The following is a 16,855-nucleotide window of genomic DNA, read 5'->3' as shown; positions in this document are numbered from 1 at the left end:
GCACTTTTATTAAGATCACTGGGCTACTGATGTGTAGATAAAGTTCTTCAAATATATGTAGTCTAGCAAAGCATAACGTGGGAGGAGTCCTATTCAACAGAACAATCGTTCAACACAACAGCTGTGGAACGTAAGTGGGCTCCATGCTGTTTTCAGTATATTTCATCAGTCCGTGAAGAGATGCACTGAATTAAAAACGAACACAGGGAAAAAAACCAGAAAGATGCAAATCTCAAGAGGCTTTGAACAACATTAATGTTGCTGAAATTCGCAAGTAATGCAGAAAATTCTGCCAACCTTATTTAGTCACAATAATTTTGTTGCACTTATATGTTTTCCAAAATTAGGTTCTGCCTTTCTAAACAATAATTACTCAGTTTATTCTCTGGTTATATTTAAATTTTTAGGTTAGATGTAACTTTATCTTGCTCTTTCATTTTTTTAATATATGTTATAGAGATACCAAATGGGAGTTTCCACATCAATCTCTTTGGAAGCAGCCTCAGATTATTTTATTAATGTTTGTTTAGGCCCCAAAACTAAAAATGGAGGCTTCTGGGTGATTTTCAACCATTCAGTTGCACAGGAGGGAAAAATTGTCATAAAATCAAACACAAGAGAGAGAAAATTCACCAGGAACTACTGCAGTTGTCCAAAGCATTTATATTGAGATTCTCTAGCCATCTTCCCCTCCCCCCTCTCTTTTTATACTATTTCTTTTCCCTCTGTCCTCACATTTCACCAATTTGTGGAAAAATAGTGGTAGAAGCATTGAACATAAAGCAATGAGGACTACCAGATCTTAACATCCCCAAAGAATTTTTTGCATGTTAATTTGCATATCAAATTTAATCACTTAGTCCCAATAATTTCAATTCATATCTTTGTTGGTTTTGTTATTTTTAAATCAAGTATAACACATTAATTTAAAAACAAAAATTATTTATTATTACGAAATATTTATCAATAGAAGTACATCTCCAAATGGCCCCCTAAAATGTTCTAGAAAGTCCAAAAACAGAGGACAAAACTTAACAGAGTAAATAGAAACATACTGTAATTTGTGATACAGATGAAGCAAAATGCAAATATACATAAATAATTAAAATTTAAGAAACTCTTAAATCAATTTCTTTCTTTCTGTTGGGCCCATTTTCTTTCTCCCAAAAGAAATCTGTTTTAGTAGAGTTGTATTGTGAGAGTCGAATAAAGAATATTTAATTATTTAGTTTAAATCTTTAGTTTAGTACTTCACTTCAGGCTTGCAAGATAGATGGACTATTCTTACAGCTGCATTAGAACTGCGACCATAATGTCACTATAGATGTGCTGTTTTAAGGATGTGATCCAGAATATTTTTTTAAAATTTCAGGGAAGATTATGTGGTTTATGCAGAAGGAAGGAAGGAAATTCCAGCCATTCCTTTAACAGAAGGATTAATTATGAAAAGTTATTTTGATCTGCTAAGAATTAAAGTAGCTTAGAAGTAACCTGAAACTCATAAAACTAACTTTTTAACTTTTCAGTGTTTTTCCCCAGGTATGTTCCCCAGATATGTTAAACGAAGCAAGCACTGGCAAATGCTCCCACCACCACCCAGTGCAAATGAGTTCTTATGCACTTGGCATAAACTAAGTATTTATTTTGCCAAAAGTTCCTGAATCTTAATACCGCACTTGTTCACTGCAGATGGGGCATATGCCAGAAACATTTTTTTTCCCTTCTTGCTTCCAGATTTTTTGTTTACTTTCGATTAAAAAAAAAGGAACACACAAAATGTGATTCACTATATGACTCTGCTTTTGATTCAGTAAATACAAAGTTGCTCTCAATGAGAAATGACTGAAGCCAATGTCACTTTTCTCATTAACACAGACTCCCCATACCTTCTATTTTCTAGAGATATTGGAAAATGACTGGTAACACTCCTCACAATTATGGATGTACATGATTAATTAAAGTATATGCCACAAACCAACAAAGAAACTAGGGGAGATGCGTGAAGAAGTTTCTTAGTTAAGAGAGACATTCTTTCTTAATTTCAGCCTCTACATCAAGGGTCCCCAAGTCCCGATCCATGGACTGGCACTGATCTGTGGCATGCCAGCAAATGGTTCGCGCAAACAAGTGAAGCCCCATCTGCAGGATGCAGGCAGCACATGAAACCATGCCCCCTCTGGTCCATGGAAAAGCTCTCTCCATGGAACTCGTCACTGGTGCCCAAAAGGTTGGGAGCCACTGCTCTACATAACTCAATTGTAAATGGATGTTAGACAAAAATTGAGCCCTCCTGTCCAAATCAGCACTGCAGACTCAAAATTCTCCTTTGTAGTAAGCTTAACATCAGGAAAATATCCAAGGAATAGAATGTGATGGAAAAAGAGGGAGTAGACAAAAAGACCGATAACAAAAATCTATTCTAAATGTTCTTTTCACTGATGGCAACAAGTTGCAAGATAACCTCAGAGGAAGCTTCATATAAGGAAATTTCTACACACTGAGACAGCAGTACAGTACCACTTACACGCTTCCTTTAAATGAGTCAGATGTAAACATTTACAAAGCCTTATTTTTTGAAAGACCAGTACTGGCCCTTCAAAAAAAGACACTTTTAAGTGGTTAAGATATTTTTTTCACTTAGTACTCAAAACGATATTTAATTTTATTCCCACCCCCGGCAATATACCGTAGAATTGGCTTTCCATTAACATGCTTATATATCTACAAACTTTCTGATGCAATGTAAAGTGACAACATAAATTATATAAATGATATAAATTTAAAAATATATGAATTATAATGAATACAAATACAAAACAATGGCTGAACACTAGATGGCAAAAAAGGAGACACAGAAATATATAATGTGTGCTTTTCAGTGATCGATTAACTTTTTGCAATTTAGGTCAGATCATCCTAGCTTTACCAAGTTTTGCAATCATTTATTTGAAATGCTATTCAAATCAGATCCAGCAAGACCCTTAAGTTTTTATCTTTACATACATTTGAAGAATTGCCTCAAAACGCCTTTTGCTAAAAAAATGTATCAGTTCTTGTAACTTTAACTTTATTGGATTTCTAGACCGCCCCTCTCTCAAAAGAGACTCGGGGCGGTGTACAGTCATATTAAAATAGTTAAACAGTAAATATACATGTTATAAGTATACAATAAATAAATTAAACATAGGACTGGAGGAGGTAGTAGAAGTTCCCTGTACAATTTAGTTAAGTTAGATTAAAAAATTTTTTTAAAAAATTAAGAAAGTTAAAACATTAACCTTAAAAGCTATCCCAAATAAAATATCCGCCAGGAGGTAAGAGTAGAACTATAAGTGGGCCAGGCCGGCTAATCGGAACAGGTGAGTCTTATGTTTTTGTCGGAAGGAGCGGAAGTCGGTAGTAGTTCTAATATCGGGGGGGGAGGTCATTCCAGAGGGTTGGGCCCATCACAGAGAAGGCTCTACTCCTAGGCGCCGCCCGTTGGCATTGCTTGGTGGACGGCACCCGGAGGAGTCCCTCTCTGTGTGAGCGAATTGGACGCAGGGATGTATGTGGTAGAATGCGATCCCGCAGGTAACTAGGCCCTATGCCATGGAGCGCTTTGAAGATGGTAATCAACACCTTGAAACGCACCCGAAAAACCACAGGCAGCCAGTGCAGCTCGCGCAGGAAAGGTGTTATGTGGGAGTACCTAGTACTCCCCATGATAGCCCGCGCAGCCGCATTCTGAACTAGCTGTAGTCTTCGGGTACATCTCACGGGGAGCCCCATGTAGAGAGCATTGCAGTAGTCCAGACGAGACGTCACCAGCGCATGAGTGACTGTGTGTAAGGCATCCCGGTCCAATAGGGGGCGCAATGGGCGCACCAGGCGAACCTGGTGGAACGCCCCCCTTGCCACGGCTGCCACATGGTCATCCATTGACAGCCGGGCATCTAGGAGGACGCCCAAATTGTGCGCCCGTTCCACAGGGGGCAGTTGTTCGCCCCCTATGGCCAGTAATGGAATCAACTGGTTGAACCGAGGTGCCAGTAACCACAGCCACTCAGTCTTGGAGGGGTTAAGCTTGAGTCTGTTGTCCCCCATCCAGACCCGGATGGCTTCCAGACACCGGGACATCATTTCGACAGCCTCGTTGGGGTGGTTTGGGGTGGAAATGTACAGCTGAGTATCATCAGCGTACAGATGGTATCCAACCCCAAAACCATGGATGATCTCACCCAGCGGCTTCACATATGCGTTGAACAGAAGGGGCGAGAGGACCGACCCCTGCGGCACCCCACAAGTGAGTGACCTCAGGGTCGACCTCTGCCCCCCTGCCAACACACATTGCGTCCGGTCGGAGAGGCAGGAGCCGAACCACCGCAAAACGGTGCCCCCGACTCCCATCCCCTCCAGCTGGCGCAATAGGATACCATGGTCAATGGTATCAAAAGCCGCTGATAGATCTAATAGGACCAGGATAGAGGAACAACCCTTATCCCTGGCCCTCCAGAGATCATCGACCAACGCGACCAAGGCCGTCTCTGTGCTGTGACCGGGTCGGAAACCGGACTGGCGCGAGTCTAGATAATCGGTTTCTTCCAGGTGTTGCGGAAACTGCTGTGCCACCACATTCTCTACAACCTTCGCTAGAAAGGGAAGGTTGGAGACAGGACGATAATTAGCTAGTTCCGTCGGGTCCAGGGAAGGCCTCTTGAGTAAGGGCCTCACCACCGCCTCTTTCAAGGCGGCCGGTAGGGACCCCCTCACCCAATGAGGCGTTCACTAGGCCCAGGAGCCAGCCTCGTGTCACTTCCCAGGATGCCAGTACCAGCCAGGAGGGGCACGGGTCCAATAAACATGTAGTGGACTTGTACTTAAGGATCCTTTTAACTACCCTTTCTATAGATGAAACGCTGCACTTGTTTTGATATGGCATTTCCCAGAATTCCTATTTATGCAATCCTAAGACATCTGGGGAATGCCAAATTGGGTAAGGCTGATTAAAACATTGGCTGGATATTTATTGAATGCACATTTAAGTTCTTTTTCAGGCCAACCACAGAACCTGTCCTCAGTGACAACATAATATTAAATAGAACACTGTAGAGACAAACTTTATATGGTAGGCAATTATAATTTATTTCTTTATTTATCGCATTTTTAAATCACCCCTCTTCCTCATAGATGAAACTGCAATGGAGGGGAAACTAAAGATATAATGGAAGTAACAGTTCTTAATATTTTATTATTAATATGAATTCAATTGGGCTGCCTCCTGATACCATCACAGCAGAGGTGGTATTCAGAAGGTTCTGACCAGTTCTGTAGAACTGATAGTGGAAACTTTTGAGTAATTCGGAGAACCGGTAAATACCACCTCTGACTAGCCCTGCCCCCATCTATTCTCTGCCTCCCGAGTCCCAGATGATTGGGAGGGAATGGGGATTTTGCAGTATCCTTCCCCTGGAGTGGGGAGGGAATACAGATTTTACAGTATTCTTCCCCTGCCACGCCCACCAAGCCACACACACCAAGCCACATACACCAAGCCACACCATGCTCACCAAGCTACGCCCACAGAACCGGTAGTAAAAATGTTTGAATCCCACCACTGCATCACAGAAAAGTTCTGATCTATATTCCAAACAATTAAACCTCCAACTGTAGTGGACCATGGAGTCTAAAGATGGCACAGAAATATAAGATTTCCTTCATACTCCCGAAAAAAACAAACCCATCAGTAATGAGGTATCACAGATTACTGTTCAAACTGGGAATGAATGGAGGTAGAGGTCTCAGGTTATTTTCTACTATTATTTCGTAGAACAACAATATGGGAAAGAGGAACATTTGTCAATCATTAATTTTCACAGGAAGAACAATGCAGACATAAACACACACACACACACACACACACACACATATACATATACAGTGTGTATGTGTGTGTGTGATGTGTGTGTGTGTGTGCATGCGCGCGCGCACACACACAGAGAGACATACATGTGTGTGTGTCTTCCTCAATTTCCAGTCCTGGGAGCTGGAGCGTTCTGTGCGATGTCTTAGTTCAGAGGTCCCCAACCTTTGCAACTGGGTGGCTCAGCCGATGGGCAGGGGGGAACTGGGCCATGCAAGCACGGGTCAGCATACACAAGTGCCCGACCTGGTCCACCACTCATTGAAGTTGTGTTGTGCGCATGCACACGTATGCTCCAGCCAGCCAGTCATGCAGCCCAATTCTGAATACACCACGTGGTGGTTCCTCCTTCAGTATTCTTCAATTTTTCATAGTCCTTCCTGACGTTGCTGTCACTTGGCACTGTTGTAGCTATCATCACTGCTGTCTTCTGGTCCTTTTTCTACTATTGTGATGTCTGGTTCATTGGCCAGTATCTGCTTGCCTGTTTGGAAGTCCCACATGATCTTAGCAAGAAAGTCTCACAAGATCTTAGCAAGAAAGTCTCACAAGATCTTAGCAAGAAAGTTATTCTTTATAACTTTCTGTGGTATCTCCCATATGGACTTAACAGGGTCTAGCCCATACACTGTCTTTCTATACACAATGCCAGGATATACTTGGTACTATTCAGGATATGCTGTTCCGGACTGCATTTTACACCATTCCATTATGTGTTGGACTCCTTTGAGGCAGTGGTGGGATTCAAATTTTTTTACTAGCGGTTCTATGGTTGTGCCTTGGGCATGGCATGGCTTGGTGGGCGTGGCAGGGGAAGGATACTGTAAAAATCTCCATTCCCACCACACTCCAGGGGAAGGATATTGCAAAATCCCCATTTTCTCCCAATTAGTTGGGACTTAGGAGGACGAGAATAGATGGGGGCAGGGCCAGTCGGAAGTGATATTTACTGGTTCTCTGAACTATTCAAAATTTCCACTAATGTTCTCCAGAACTGGTCAGAACTTGCTGAATACCACCTCTGCTCTGAGGCCTCTCTGCATAGTCTACCTCAGTTCCTATCCAGTGTAGTAGACCCCCTTCTTCTATGGTGTTACAGTGCTTAGTGTCTGTTCTCCTGCTAATATGACCAGTACCTCAACACTCTCATTTAGTCCAGCCACTGGTGGGATTTTCAGCTATTTTCTAATCTTCCCATGGCACTTCCTTTGCCTGAAGTTCCTCTTGTGTCTGCTGCTGTCTCAGGCTTTCTCCCAAAAGCTCATCTTTGGGTCCCATCTTACAGATGGATTCCAGCTGGCAAATTCTGGGATTTGAAGTTGACACAACCTAAACTTGTCAGGGTTGAAAAAGATCGATCTTGGGGGCCCTGCTATAGCTACCTCCTTGTCGAGGAAGGGTCATTCACACCCTCACATACAGCTCTTGCCATGTCAATCCTGCCCTCCCCCTGCCACTGTGAAGCATGCTGTTTTTGTACCACCAATACAAAAACTTGTATTCTTCCAGACCTTTTTAATATTATATGGTGATTTTTGTTAAATTTGCTAAATGACTAATTTTACTGTTTGTGTACTGCATTTTTAATTATAGCTTTGATATAAATAATGTTTATATTGTTATTGTTAATTTGTTATCATTAAAGTACACCTGTGTATACCTGATGTGGAAGGATACAAAATAATCAAGTATGGTTTTTTGTTTTTTTTAATGAAAACATTTTGCTTCCAAGTATATCTTTTTTCTCCTTTGGACTTAACAGTGCATCACTGGCTCACTGCCTATTATGTGTGGAGGTTTTTTCTTTTTCTCATACTTTAAAAAAGCCTGTTAAAGTGAAAATAATCTCCTATTTTAAATGTATATTTTGCAGTACAGAAAACAGCCTTTTATGTTTCTTGCTTACTCTGACATCCGGGGCCAGTAGAGCAAGACAGACAAAAGAGGGAAGCAACATATTTAGAACAACTTGGCCTCCAATGTACAGTAGCATTTCCTTTTTCACACAACGTTCATCATTCTACATGCATCAAGTATACAGTAAGCCTGATTGTGAGTAGACTTAATGTGATGTGTTTCTCATTGAATACCCTTTTAAAATTACATTTTGGTAATAATGCATTATTTAAATCGATGTTTCCAAACAATTGAAAGTATTTTAGTGCAGTTACATGTGAAATTATAGTGGCAGAATAATTTTTGCACCATGAAATTGGTAACAGGCATTTCTACAGCCAAGTTTGTTCAGAAATAGTTGTCATGGGTCAAGAGGGGCTACTGAGAGGTAGATCAGTAAGCAAGCCACGGGATAGGTAAGTTCCAGTCCTGTATTACATATCTAAGGGATCAAATAGTGTTTGCAATATGAAGAATTATGCATTAGTATAAATAATAATATACTGTGGCTCAGAAATTACATGTTAGAAACCAAGTAAAAATAATGTTTGACTTGTTAGCAAAAATAATAATAATCAAGACTAAAAATCCCTAGTATGTATGTATACTTTATATACATAAAGTATAAAATATCTATACACTTATATTAAACATCACATCTGGTAGCCTATGGGTGAGTAGGACTGCATTCCACTCTATGAACTGTTCCAAGTGTCCTCCATTGCTAGGAGGAAAGCTAAGCTGACTGGCAAGAGAGAAATAAATGGAGCTGCAAAAAGCCATTTCCCCCTCCAAGTAGACTGCTAAGAAATTGCTAGCCTGAATTTTCCATTTTGACATAAGAAAATAGGGATTATTTTTCTCCATGGCAAGCACAATAATACTGCCAGTCCCTTGGCAGGCTAGTTTTCAGAAGTAGTTCAGTGGTTTATTTAGAACACTTCCGCATGTATGTTACTGGCATACTATGAAGAAACAGCAATACATCCAAACAAATGTTCTTGATATAATAATTTTTTTATCTTCCAAAAATATTTGTGAATAATTTAAATGATTGTAGTAGCTAATAAATGTTCTATAAACTTTCAGTTTTGGAACAATATACAGTAATTGCAGGGTGGGAGTGAAGGAAGAAAGAGGAAAGAAAAAAAGCAGTCTTCTTCTAAGCACAAATACTGTATATAATGCTGACAATTGATCTCCACCCACCTGGTTTACATTACAGAAAAGCAATATATATAACCCTTTCTCTGAAGTTTTAATTCTGGGACTTTATGTTGTTCTGGGTTTCTACCAGAGAATTTGGGAGAATATATTTTCAGTTATGAAAATATGATTTATGCTTGATGTATATGTATAATGTAGGATGTATATGTAGGTTGATAGATTCAATTATAGCAATCATGGGTGTCCTTTTGGAGGACATGAAGGGTGAGATGATTCTAGAGGGGATCTCTGTGGTAACACTGACGTGGATTCAGTGGCATTCAAAAACTTAACTTTCTTAAGTTTTATGGACTTAACAGGATTTGGAATACAAAATACAGCACTATTGACTTGCACTAACAAAAAAGAAAAAGAAACAAACTCATTCCCTGTAAATTAAACAGCTGCTTTCAAAGGCAGACAATAACCTCAGTGAGAACCAGTTTGGTGTGATGATTGTAAGACAATTGGCTCCAAACAAAGCCAACTGGGTGACCTTGGGCTTTCTCTCAGCTCCAGGAAGGTGAAAATGGCACACCACTTCTGAAAACAAATCACCAAGCAAACTGCGTAGACTTGTCCAGGCAGTCTCTGAGAACTGGTCACAATTGGAGAAAAAAAAATCTCAATATATCTTTAAGTTAAAATGATTTTAAGATATTCATGATATATTTTAAAATGTTATGCAGTTTATTAAACTGGTTTTATCAGAGATCTCCATTTTAAGCAGAGTTGGTATTTACTGAATTATAAAACAATTGAGATTCCACTTTCAATTCATTCTACGTGTCACTTTGAATCTGTCCAGACTTGTTCCTTAACTGCACCTTTTGCCTTGGTAATGTGACATATTAAGATAGCTTAAAGTTTTAACAACGTACAATGCTTGTATTCATTACATACAAAACCAAACTCTACTTGGTATGACAAAGGCCTTAGGAGATGTTTTTTTATAGCTTTTGGGATTCTAAAAGTTTTAATTGACATGAAATTCCATTCATGTAAGCTGCTGAGTGTCATTAGGTTTGGAAAGGAACAAACTTAGACAATTTAATCCCAAGAAAGCATTCACAATTATATTTTGAAGGCTTGAATAATTGTTAAATTTAATATATGTTGGATATATGAAAGCATTAAAACGTTTAATAGATTTTTGACCAAAGTGGCAAGAATAAACCATTCAGCAAATTTCTATAATATTCAAATTTCATGCTTGATAACTTTGGAGGAACTTTAAAAAAGTATTCTGGATATTTATTCATAGTATACTTGTTTTGCACAGCAATATTTACATCTCCAAATACAATAGTTTGTGCAGCCAAATTATTGGTTAAGTTTTAAAAATCCCTCTTATTAAAGTGTATAATGCTCAACTACATCCCCCTCTCTCTTTTCTTCCTTATGTCCATCCCTATGTTATTGCTCAAAAAGTGCAATGATGATGTAGGAATGCTATTGTAAAGTAAAAGGCATTATAAAAATAAAAAATAAATGAAATTAATTTCATTTTTATTACAAATAGCCAAGGATTTTTTTTCCAAAATATAAATCTGTAAAACAATTGCATTGACTGTACAATTTCATTTACAGTATACAATCCAGAAAACATGTAAAAGAACTGTTTTTTTTTTATACATTAGCCCTTGGCCACAAAACAAAGAGTTTGGCAGTAGTACTACAACTTTAATGACTATGGGGTGAAAATCAACATATCAATTACATCATCTAACATCATTATCAAAGTGGGATACATACATACATCATTGTACAGGAATGTTTTTTTTTTTTTAACTGGAAACTGTCATCATGTTGTAGTTCTTGGAAGGGCTGGCTCTGCCAATTCTCCACTCCTCTTTACAGCTGCTTCTGCTCTCCAGAGCTTTGGCATTCTTCATGGCTGGTTTAGGGCCTTCGTAGAGGACGCAGATAGACCCATCTTCTCCTATACGATAGGACACTTCAAACGGGTCTACCCAGAGAGTTAGTTCGCTGGGCAGGAGCTGGAAGAGTCTCTCGTGGCTTAGTCCAATCATGACTGCTGCCTTGCCTATCAAGGGGTCCATCTTGTGATTGATCCTAATGCAGCGGTACCCAGAGCCTTTGGAGGGCATCAAGGGGAACCAGTGGTGCTTATAATGATCTGCAAAGAGGAACAAAGGGGGGGGGGGGTGGTACACGGGAGAAGAGTTACAGATTTGCATAGCCGGCCCTGGGGCACTTCGGAATCAGCCCAAGCAGATCACCCGCACCACCCACCCCGCAGGGGACCGCAAACAGGGATCATGGGACGGAGGGTCGCAAGAACCGATCCGGTCGATCAGAAAAAGCCGTTGGATTAAGTCCGACGCCCAGGAGGGTCCCGCCAACGACAGGAGGACTTGTGGGAGGGAGGATCGAGCGCGGAGAGGAACCGAAGCAGCTGCAGGGGCGCCGACCGTGAAAGGGCGAAAGAGACCCGAGGGCCGCGAAGGGGAACAGGAGGTGGCGGGATTCGGGGAATTGGGTCCCCGGTAGAGGCGCTTCGGAAGGTTGTTGTCGTACCGCGGACGGGACGGACGTCCTTTTGGGGCTTAGCACAGCGGTGCCAGCGGCTGAGGGGCTCCGTCTCGCTCGTCCCGACGGCGGCACTGAGGCAAGAGACGAAAAGGGGAGGGGGAGGTAGGACGGGCACCACTCGCCGCCGCCTCACCTCGGAGTGCCTCCTGGAGGGACTCGCTGAAGCAACGCAGCTCCTCGTCGCCGATGCCGCTGGGGGTCCTGAGGAGGCGGGTGATGAAGCCCGCGGCCGTGGAAATCTCCGTCTTCATGGTTCTCCCCGGGCAACTCTCGCTCGCTTTCTCTGCGTCGGAAGGGCGAAGGCGGCAGATGTTGCGGGGGGAAGGGAGGGGTGACCCAGCTGCCGATCGGCGCCGCCGGCTCAGCTGCTGCAGCCGCCGCCGCCGCCACCCACTCAGCCGCCGCTGGGGAGCCGAGCGCGAGGAGTAAACAGATCGGGAGACACAGACGATGAGCGGCCGTCCCCTCCGCCTCCACACACGGCGGGAGGGCGTGACCAGCATCAACCAATGAAGGCGAAGGCAAGCGGCTACATCACAAGAAACTGGGGTTCCGTCTGGCGGACGCCAAAGCACCTCTCCCGATTGGGCGAGAAATGACACGCCGCCTCGTGATTGGCCGGGCATTGCAAAAGGAAGCCGCTATCTCCAATTCTCCCCGCGCAGAAAGTTAGAGAGGGGCGGGGCTCGAGGTCCCCGCTGATTGTTTGTTCTCTGCGTCAGCGCGGGAGGGAGGAAGGGAGGAAGGGGGTGCGCGAGGAAAGTGGGAGCGTTCGGAGAAGGAAATGTTTACAGTCCGCTGAGCGGGGGTGGGAGGGCGGGGAAGCATTGCGTCTTCTCCCCCGCCAAGCAGCCCGGAGGTCGTTGCAAATGCGCGAGATATGTTTTCGCAAAAGCACTAAGGAAGTGGGGTAGGAATTTGCTCTCCTAGATTGCTAGGTGGTGCAATCGGGTGATGTAAATATAGTTGAAATATGCGGCGAGAGCTGGATTTGTCATAAAACCACTACGCCAGATAAGCCTTCCTGGGACATCTAACAGGGAAAGGCGGAGTAAAAATCTAATCCGAGTGCGGTACAGGGATTAAGTTATTGATCTAGAAGTAAGGAGACCTAGCTTTTAGTTCACCTTCAGCCGTGGGAGCTCCCTGGGTGATTTTGGACTAGGCAGTCTGAACTCATATCTTCCGGGGTTGTGTGTGGGGAAAATAGGAGCATTCCATATTCTTCGCAGTTCCTGTACACAAGGCAGGCTATCAGTCCATAGTAAATCTTGAAAATCCAAGGAAGCCGTAGCAAAAGATTATTGCTCATATAATCTTGAATAAAAACTCAGAGGTGTTCAGCAAGGCAATCCTAACCTCAGTATCTTGCCATAAAAATAAAAGATCCATAATGTTTCCAAACTTTGTTGACACATTGACCACTCAGGAAATATACTGAGTATTTTTGGAGTAACATTATTTTGCAGTCCTTGGTTTCTAATATCAAGTGGTATAAGGAAGCCAGATGTACACATGCTTTGTATCAGGAAAACAACTTTATTTGGACTGTTTAACACCTTCTCTTCTTCCAAGGGGGATCAAAGGAGCTGCAATTCAAAAATATGCCTTGCATTAAGTTATCAGTAGTCTAGCACTTCTTTGGGGTGCTAATTCTGATGTTGCTTGAGAACTTTGCACAATTTTATGCAAGTCTGGCATTTCAAAGAACAAAGCTTTCAACACATGTAAATTAATGATAAAATATTAAGGGACTGAAAAAGGAAAGAAATATGTCAAGGAAACTTCACTTCTGTATGGTCCTATATGTTGTGCAGAGCTGAGATTGGAATGAAATAAGAGATCACAGATTTTAGTAAATTCTCAAAAAGCTTTTAGCAAACTATCATTATTTCATCTGTTTAATAAAATCCTTTTCTAATATCTGCGAATATAAGAAGTGCCTTGAATGAAAACTATTCTTTCAGAAAGATGTAATATTGGAAAAGATCTGAAGTTGTCTAGGAGCTTTAAGCATCCTTTCTCTAAACAAAGCATCTCCTCTTCAACAGTGGCTAATTGTGACAATCCTGATATTACTGATATTATAGCTCTCCTCATCCCTCACTTTTGGTCAGTGCCAGTTTTGAGGTATAATTAACCTTTTCGGCACAAAGTGCCAAAATTGGAGCATGCGTGGAGGCCAGCTGCTCTTCTGGGTCCCGGCGCGTGCGTGCTGGCACGCATGTGCACGACAGAACCCAAAAGAGAGAAGCTGGCCGGTGTGCAGGTGTGCAACAGAACCTGGAAGAGAGCAGCCCACAGAGAGGGCTCTGCGTGCAACCCCTGGCACGCGTGCCATAGGTTCGCCATCACGGGTCTAGAAGGTTGTGGACTCCTCTCTTTTGTGGTATTTGATTTATTGCTTGGTTGAGCACAAGCTTTTCCACATTTTGTTTAGATGTTTGAATAGCAGCATAGCAGTACATTCATGGCCTAAGAAATATGAGTATTTCCTATCATTGCTGCTAGAGAGTTAATCATATGATATCTTCGTTTCTTCCTCCACATCAGCACCAAATCTATACAGTTACTGCCGGTATCTGTTGTCCTCAATTAATATATAGAGCTACAGAGAGAGTTCAGTAATTCTTTTTTAGGCATTTAACTACAAGGAATTAAGTGGATTTTTGTTAATGCATTTGAGGAATATATTCAAGGACTATATTTTGTCAATATTAGGCAAGTTTTCCAAATAAATATTTTTGGTCATGTCTGGGAAAGCAATCTTTAGAACAGTGGCTATATTTGGAAAATTTAAAACATGAACCTACTTGCAAAATGATTACCATAGAAAGCCACAGTTTTTTTTACAGAATGACTGCCATGGTGGTGATGGCTAATTATAAAACATCAGTTTACTAGAAAACAAAGTTATAACAATACTCACCACCTCCACATCTTATTTCCCATTTTTTTCTTTTTTAGAATTTTTTTTTTAGATCTATGTGGTGGCTTAGACATATTATTGAAAATAAACAAGATTGATGGTCAGGTAGGTGATACAATCTAGACAACTTCACTTGATCTCAAAAAATTAAGTAGATTTTTAGCCATGCTACTTAATATTTAAATAGGGGACTGGACATGCAAGTATATATGTGAGGAAATTTTTAAAAATGGAAAGAGCCAAATATCCTGTATTGTTGCCAAGAAAATTATAAGAATGTATGAATGCATGAAGTCACAGTAGAGCTTAACAAGAAAGACTTTAACTTTACCTAGAGATTTATTCTTTGTGTATAGTACGCTATTTCTCCATTGTTCATCTTTTTAAATATTTTTTTTGTTGAGGTATACCAAGCTTAGTGGCCACTATGGGCTCATTAGTATCAGAGATATCATGTTATTTACCTTGCATAGACCACAATATTTTATGAAAAACTGCCATTTAGAGTAGCAAGAGAATAGAAAAGAGAGCTATCCTTAAATAACTTTCTTCTCTAATTTCAGATAATCTGAAAGTGACATAATCCATAGTATGATGGCTGTCCAGTAATAAACCTTATATACCTAAGATGGAGGATAGATTGGAAAATGATTACACTACAGGTTTTGGACGAACTATATTTGCATAATATACTCAATCACAGTCTATCCAATCATTTTGAATATGTTGTACAATATCTCATTTTGCAGTTAGATTATGGTTCCAAGTGTTGGGTGCATCCAGAAAAATCGGTTAAATAAAACAAGATTCAGTTAACTATGGACAGGTGTATTATATGAACATAATTTCACCATACCTGTTTGTTTTATGCAAATAAAGAGAGCATACAGATGTTCTCATGGATCCTGATAAATCTGAGGATTTAATATCTGTTTCTCGGTGGGATAGCACAGAGAAAGGTGGTACCCAAATTGGTGATCCTCCTAGACTTTCAGTTATTGCTTGAGGAGTATCTATGAACAGGAGGCCTTATCTTACATGCCAATTCCTATATCAGTAGGCTCTACTTATTGTCACTCTTGCTTTGGTCACTCCCATCCAAATTGCAGTGCGCTTTATATAGGCTGACCTTGAAGACAAGTTGGAAGTTGCAATGATGTGAGTAGTTATGGAGGTGTATTGGTATATTCATTTTATTTGAGCTCCCAGTGGTCTTTTAAGTGCTATTCAAGGTGCTAATTGTCATCTAAAAACTCTTTGTGGCATAGAGGTTATCTAAGAATGCCTGTCTGCAACCATTTCTGTTCATCCTACAAGATCTGATAGAATGGGCTCCAGGTTCTCTCTGTTAAACATCTTCTTTTCTGTCACCAGGCCTGTCCTAGATCTCACCGTGCTGACTTTTCACAAGACATTGAGGACTTTGTTCTTGCCTGAGCATTTGAGTTAGGCTATTGGATAAATCTTGTTGTTTATGGTTGTATGTTGTTGAAGGCATGCTCCGAGTGTGGTATGTTGTTTCAAATTTTTAAAAATTATTTATTTATTTTTTAAATTGACCATTAATTATTTACAATCCTATTGAGTGAGGGCCAAAGCAATTTAAAGAATATATGGTGGCCTTTTTAATGGATAGTAAAAAAAAAAAAAAAACCATGGGAATTTCTGACCGTGGCTGGTAGTTTATCATTTATTTTCTTCATTAATTGAACATCTTTTGCGGTGCTGTGATATCATTTTATTGCAGCATTAGTTTACATCGGAAGCTGCTATGTAAACACAGAAGATACATAGCAATCAAACTGTATTTTCACTTTAATGCCCTTTTCAGATCGGAGAACCATTGACTGTGAGGGCTGCTCCTTTTCACTTGATTGTGGGAGGCGGAAATGTATTGGCTGAAACCTAAAAGTCCTGGATTTCGACATCCACTCTTAGGAGCATTTGTCATTTTTACCGCGCTAGCCAGAAAGTGATGAAGTAAATCATGAATAATAATAAGACAGCCTGTTCGGAAATAATCCCCCCCGCCCCCACACAAATAAATCCTGGCCCAACTCCCTTGCTCCTTGCTCCCCTTCTTCGGTGTTTCGTATTTTGACGCTGCCGCGTTTCTGTAGCGTGGCGCTTTACTTTTCCGAAAAGCCGATCAGATCTTAAGGGTGCCGGGACTGTCATTGGTGGAAAGTCAGCTAGCGATTGGTCGGCGGGGACTTGGGGGCGTGGCCGATATATTGCCCGCCGTGTTCGGGGGACGCTCGGAAAGTCTATTCCTCACCCCAACCCCCCAACCCCCCACCCCTTTTCTCGCAGTGCTCTTCCACGGAGTTTGGCTGCCGGTTTTTCTTATGACCAAATTGCGGAAC

General features: G+C 41.2%; 1 protein-coding gene across 1 annotated transcript; it reads right to left on the bottom strand.

Annotated features, from left to right (window-relative positions):
• Nucleotides 1-10,492: 10,492 nt before the first annotated feature.
• Nucleotides 10,493-12,046, bottom strand: LOC309386148 (protein BTG1-like). Its single transcript, XM_081941214.1, has 2 exons — nucleotides 11,694-12,046; nucleotides 10,493-11,144 (listed from the first exon to the last, which is right to left on the bottom strand). The coding sequence occupies exons 1-2, from the start codon at nucleotides 11,809-11,811 to the stop codon at nucleotides 10,792-10,794; spliced, it is 471 nt and encodes a 156-aa protein (XP_081797340.1). The 5' UTR covers nucleotides 11,812-12,046; the 3' UTR covers nucleotides 10,493-10,791.
• Nucleotides 12,047-16,855: the final 4,809 nt, after the last annotated feature.

This window comes from Natrix helvetica (assembly GCF_964273705.1).
Source record: "Natrix helvetica genome assembly, chromosome: 1".
NCBI lineage: Eukaryota > Metazoa > Chordata > Lepidosauria > Squamata > Natricidae > Natrix > Natrix helvetica.
This window is presented reverse-complemented; position numbering and strand designations above follow the sequence as displayed.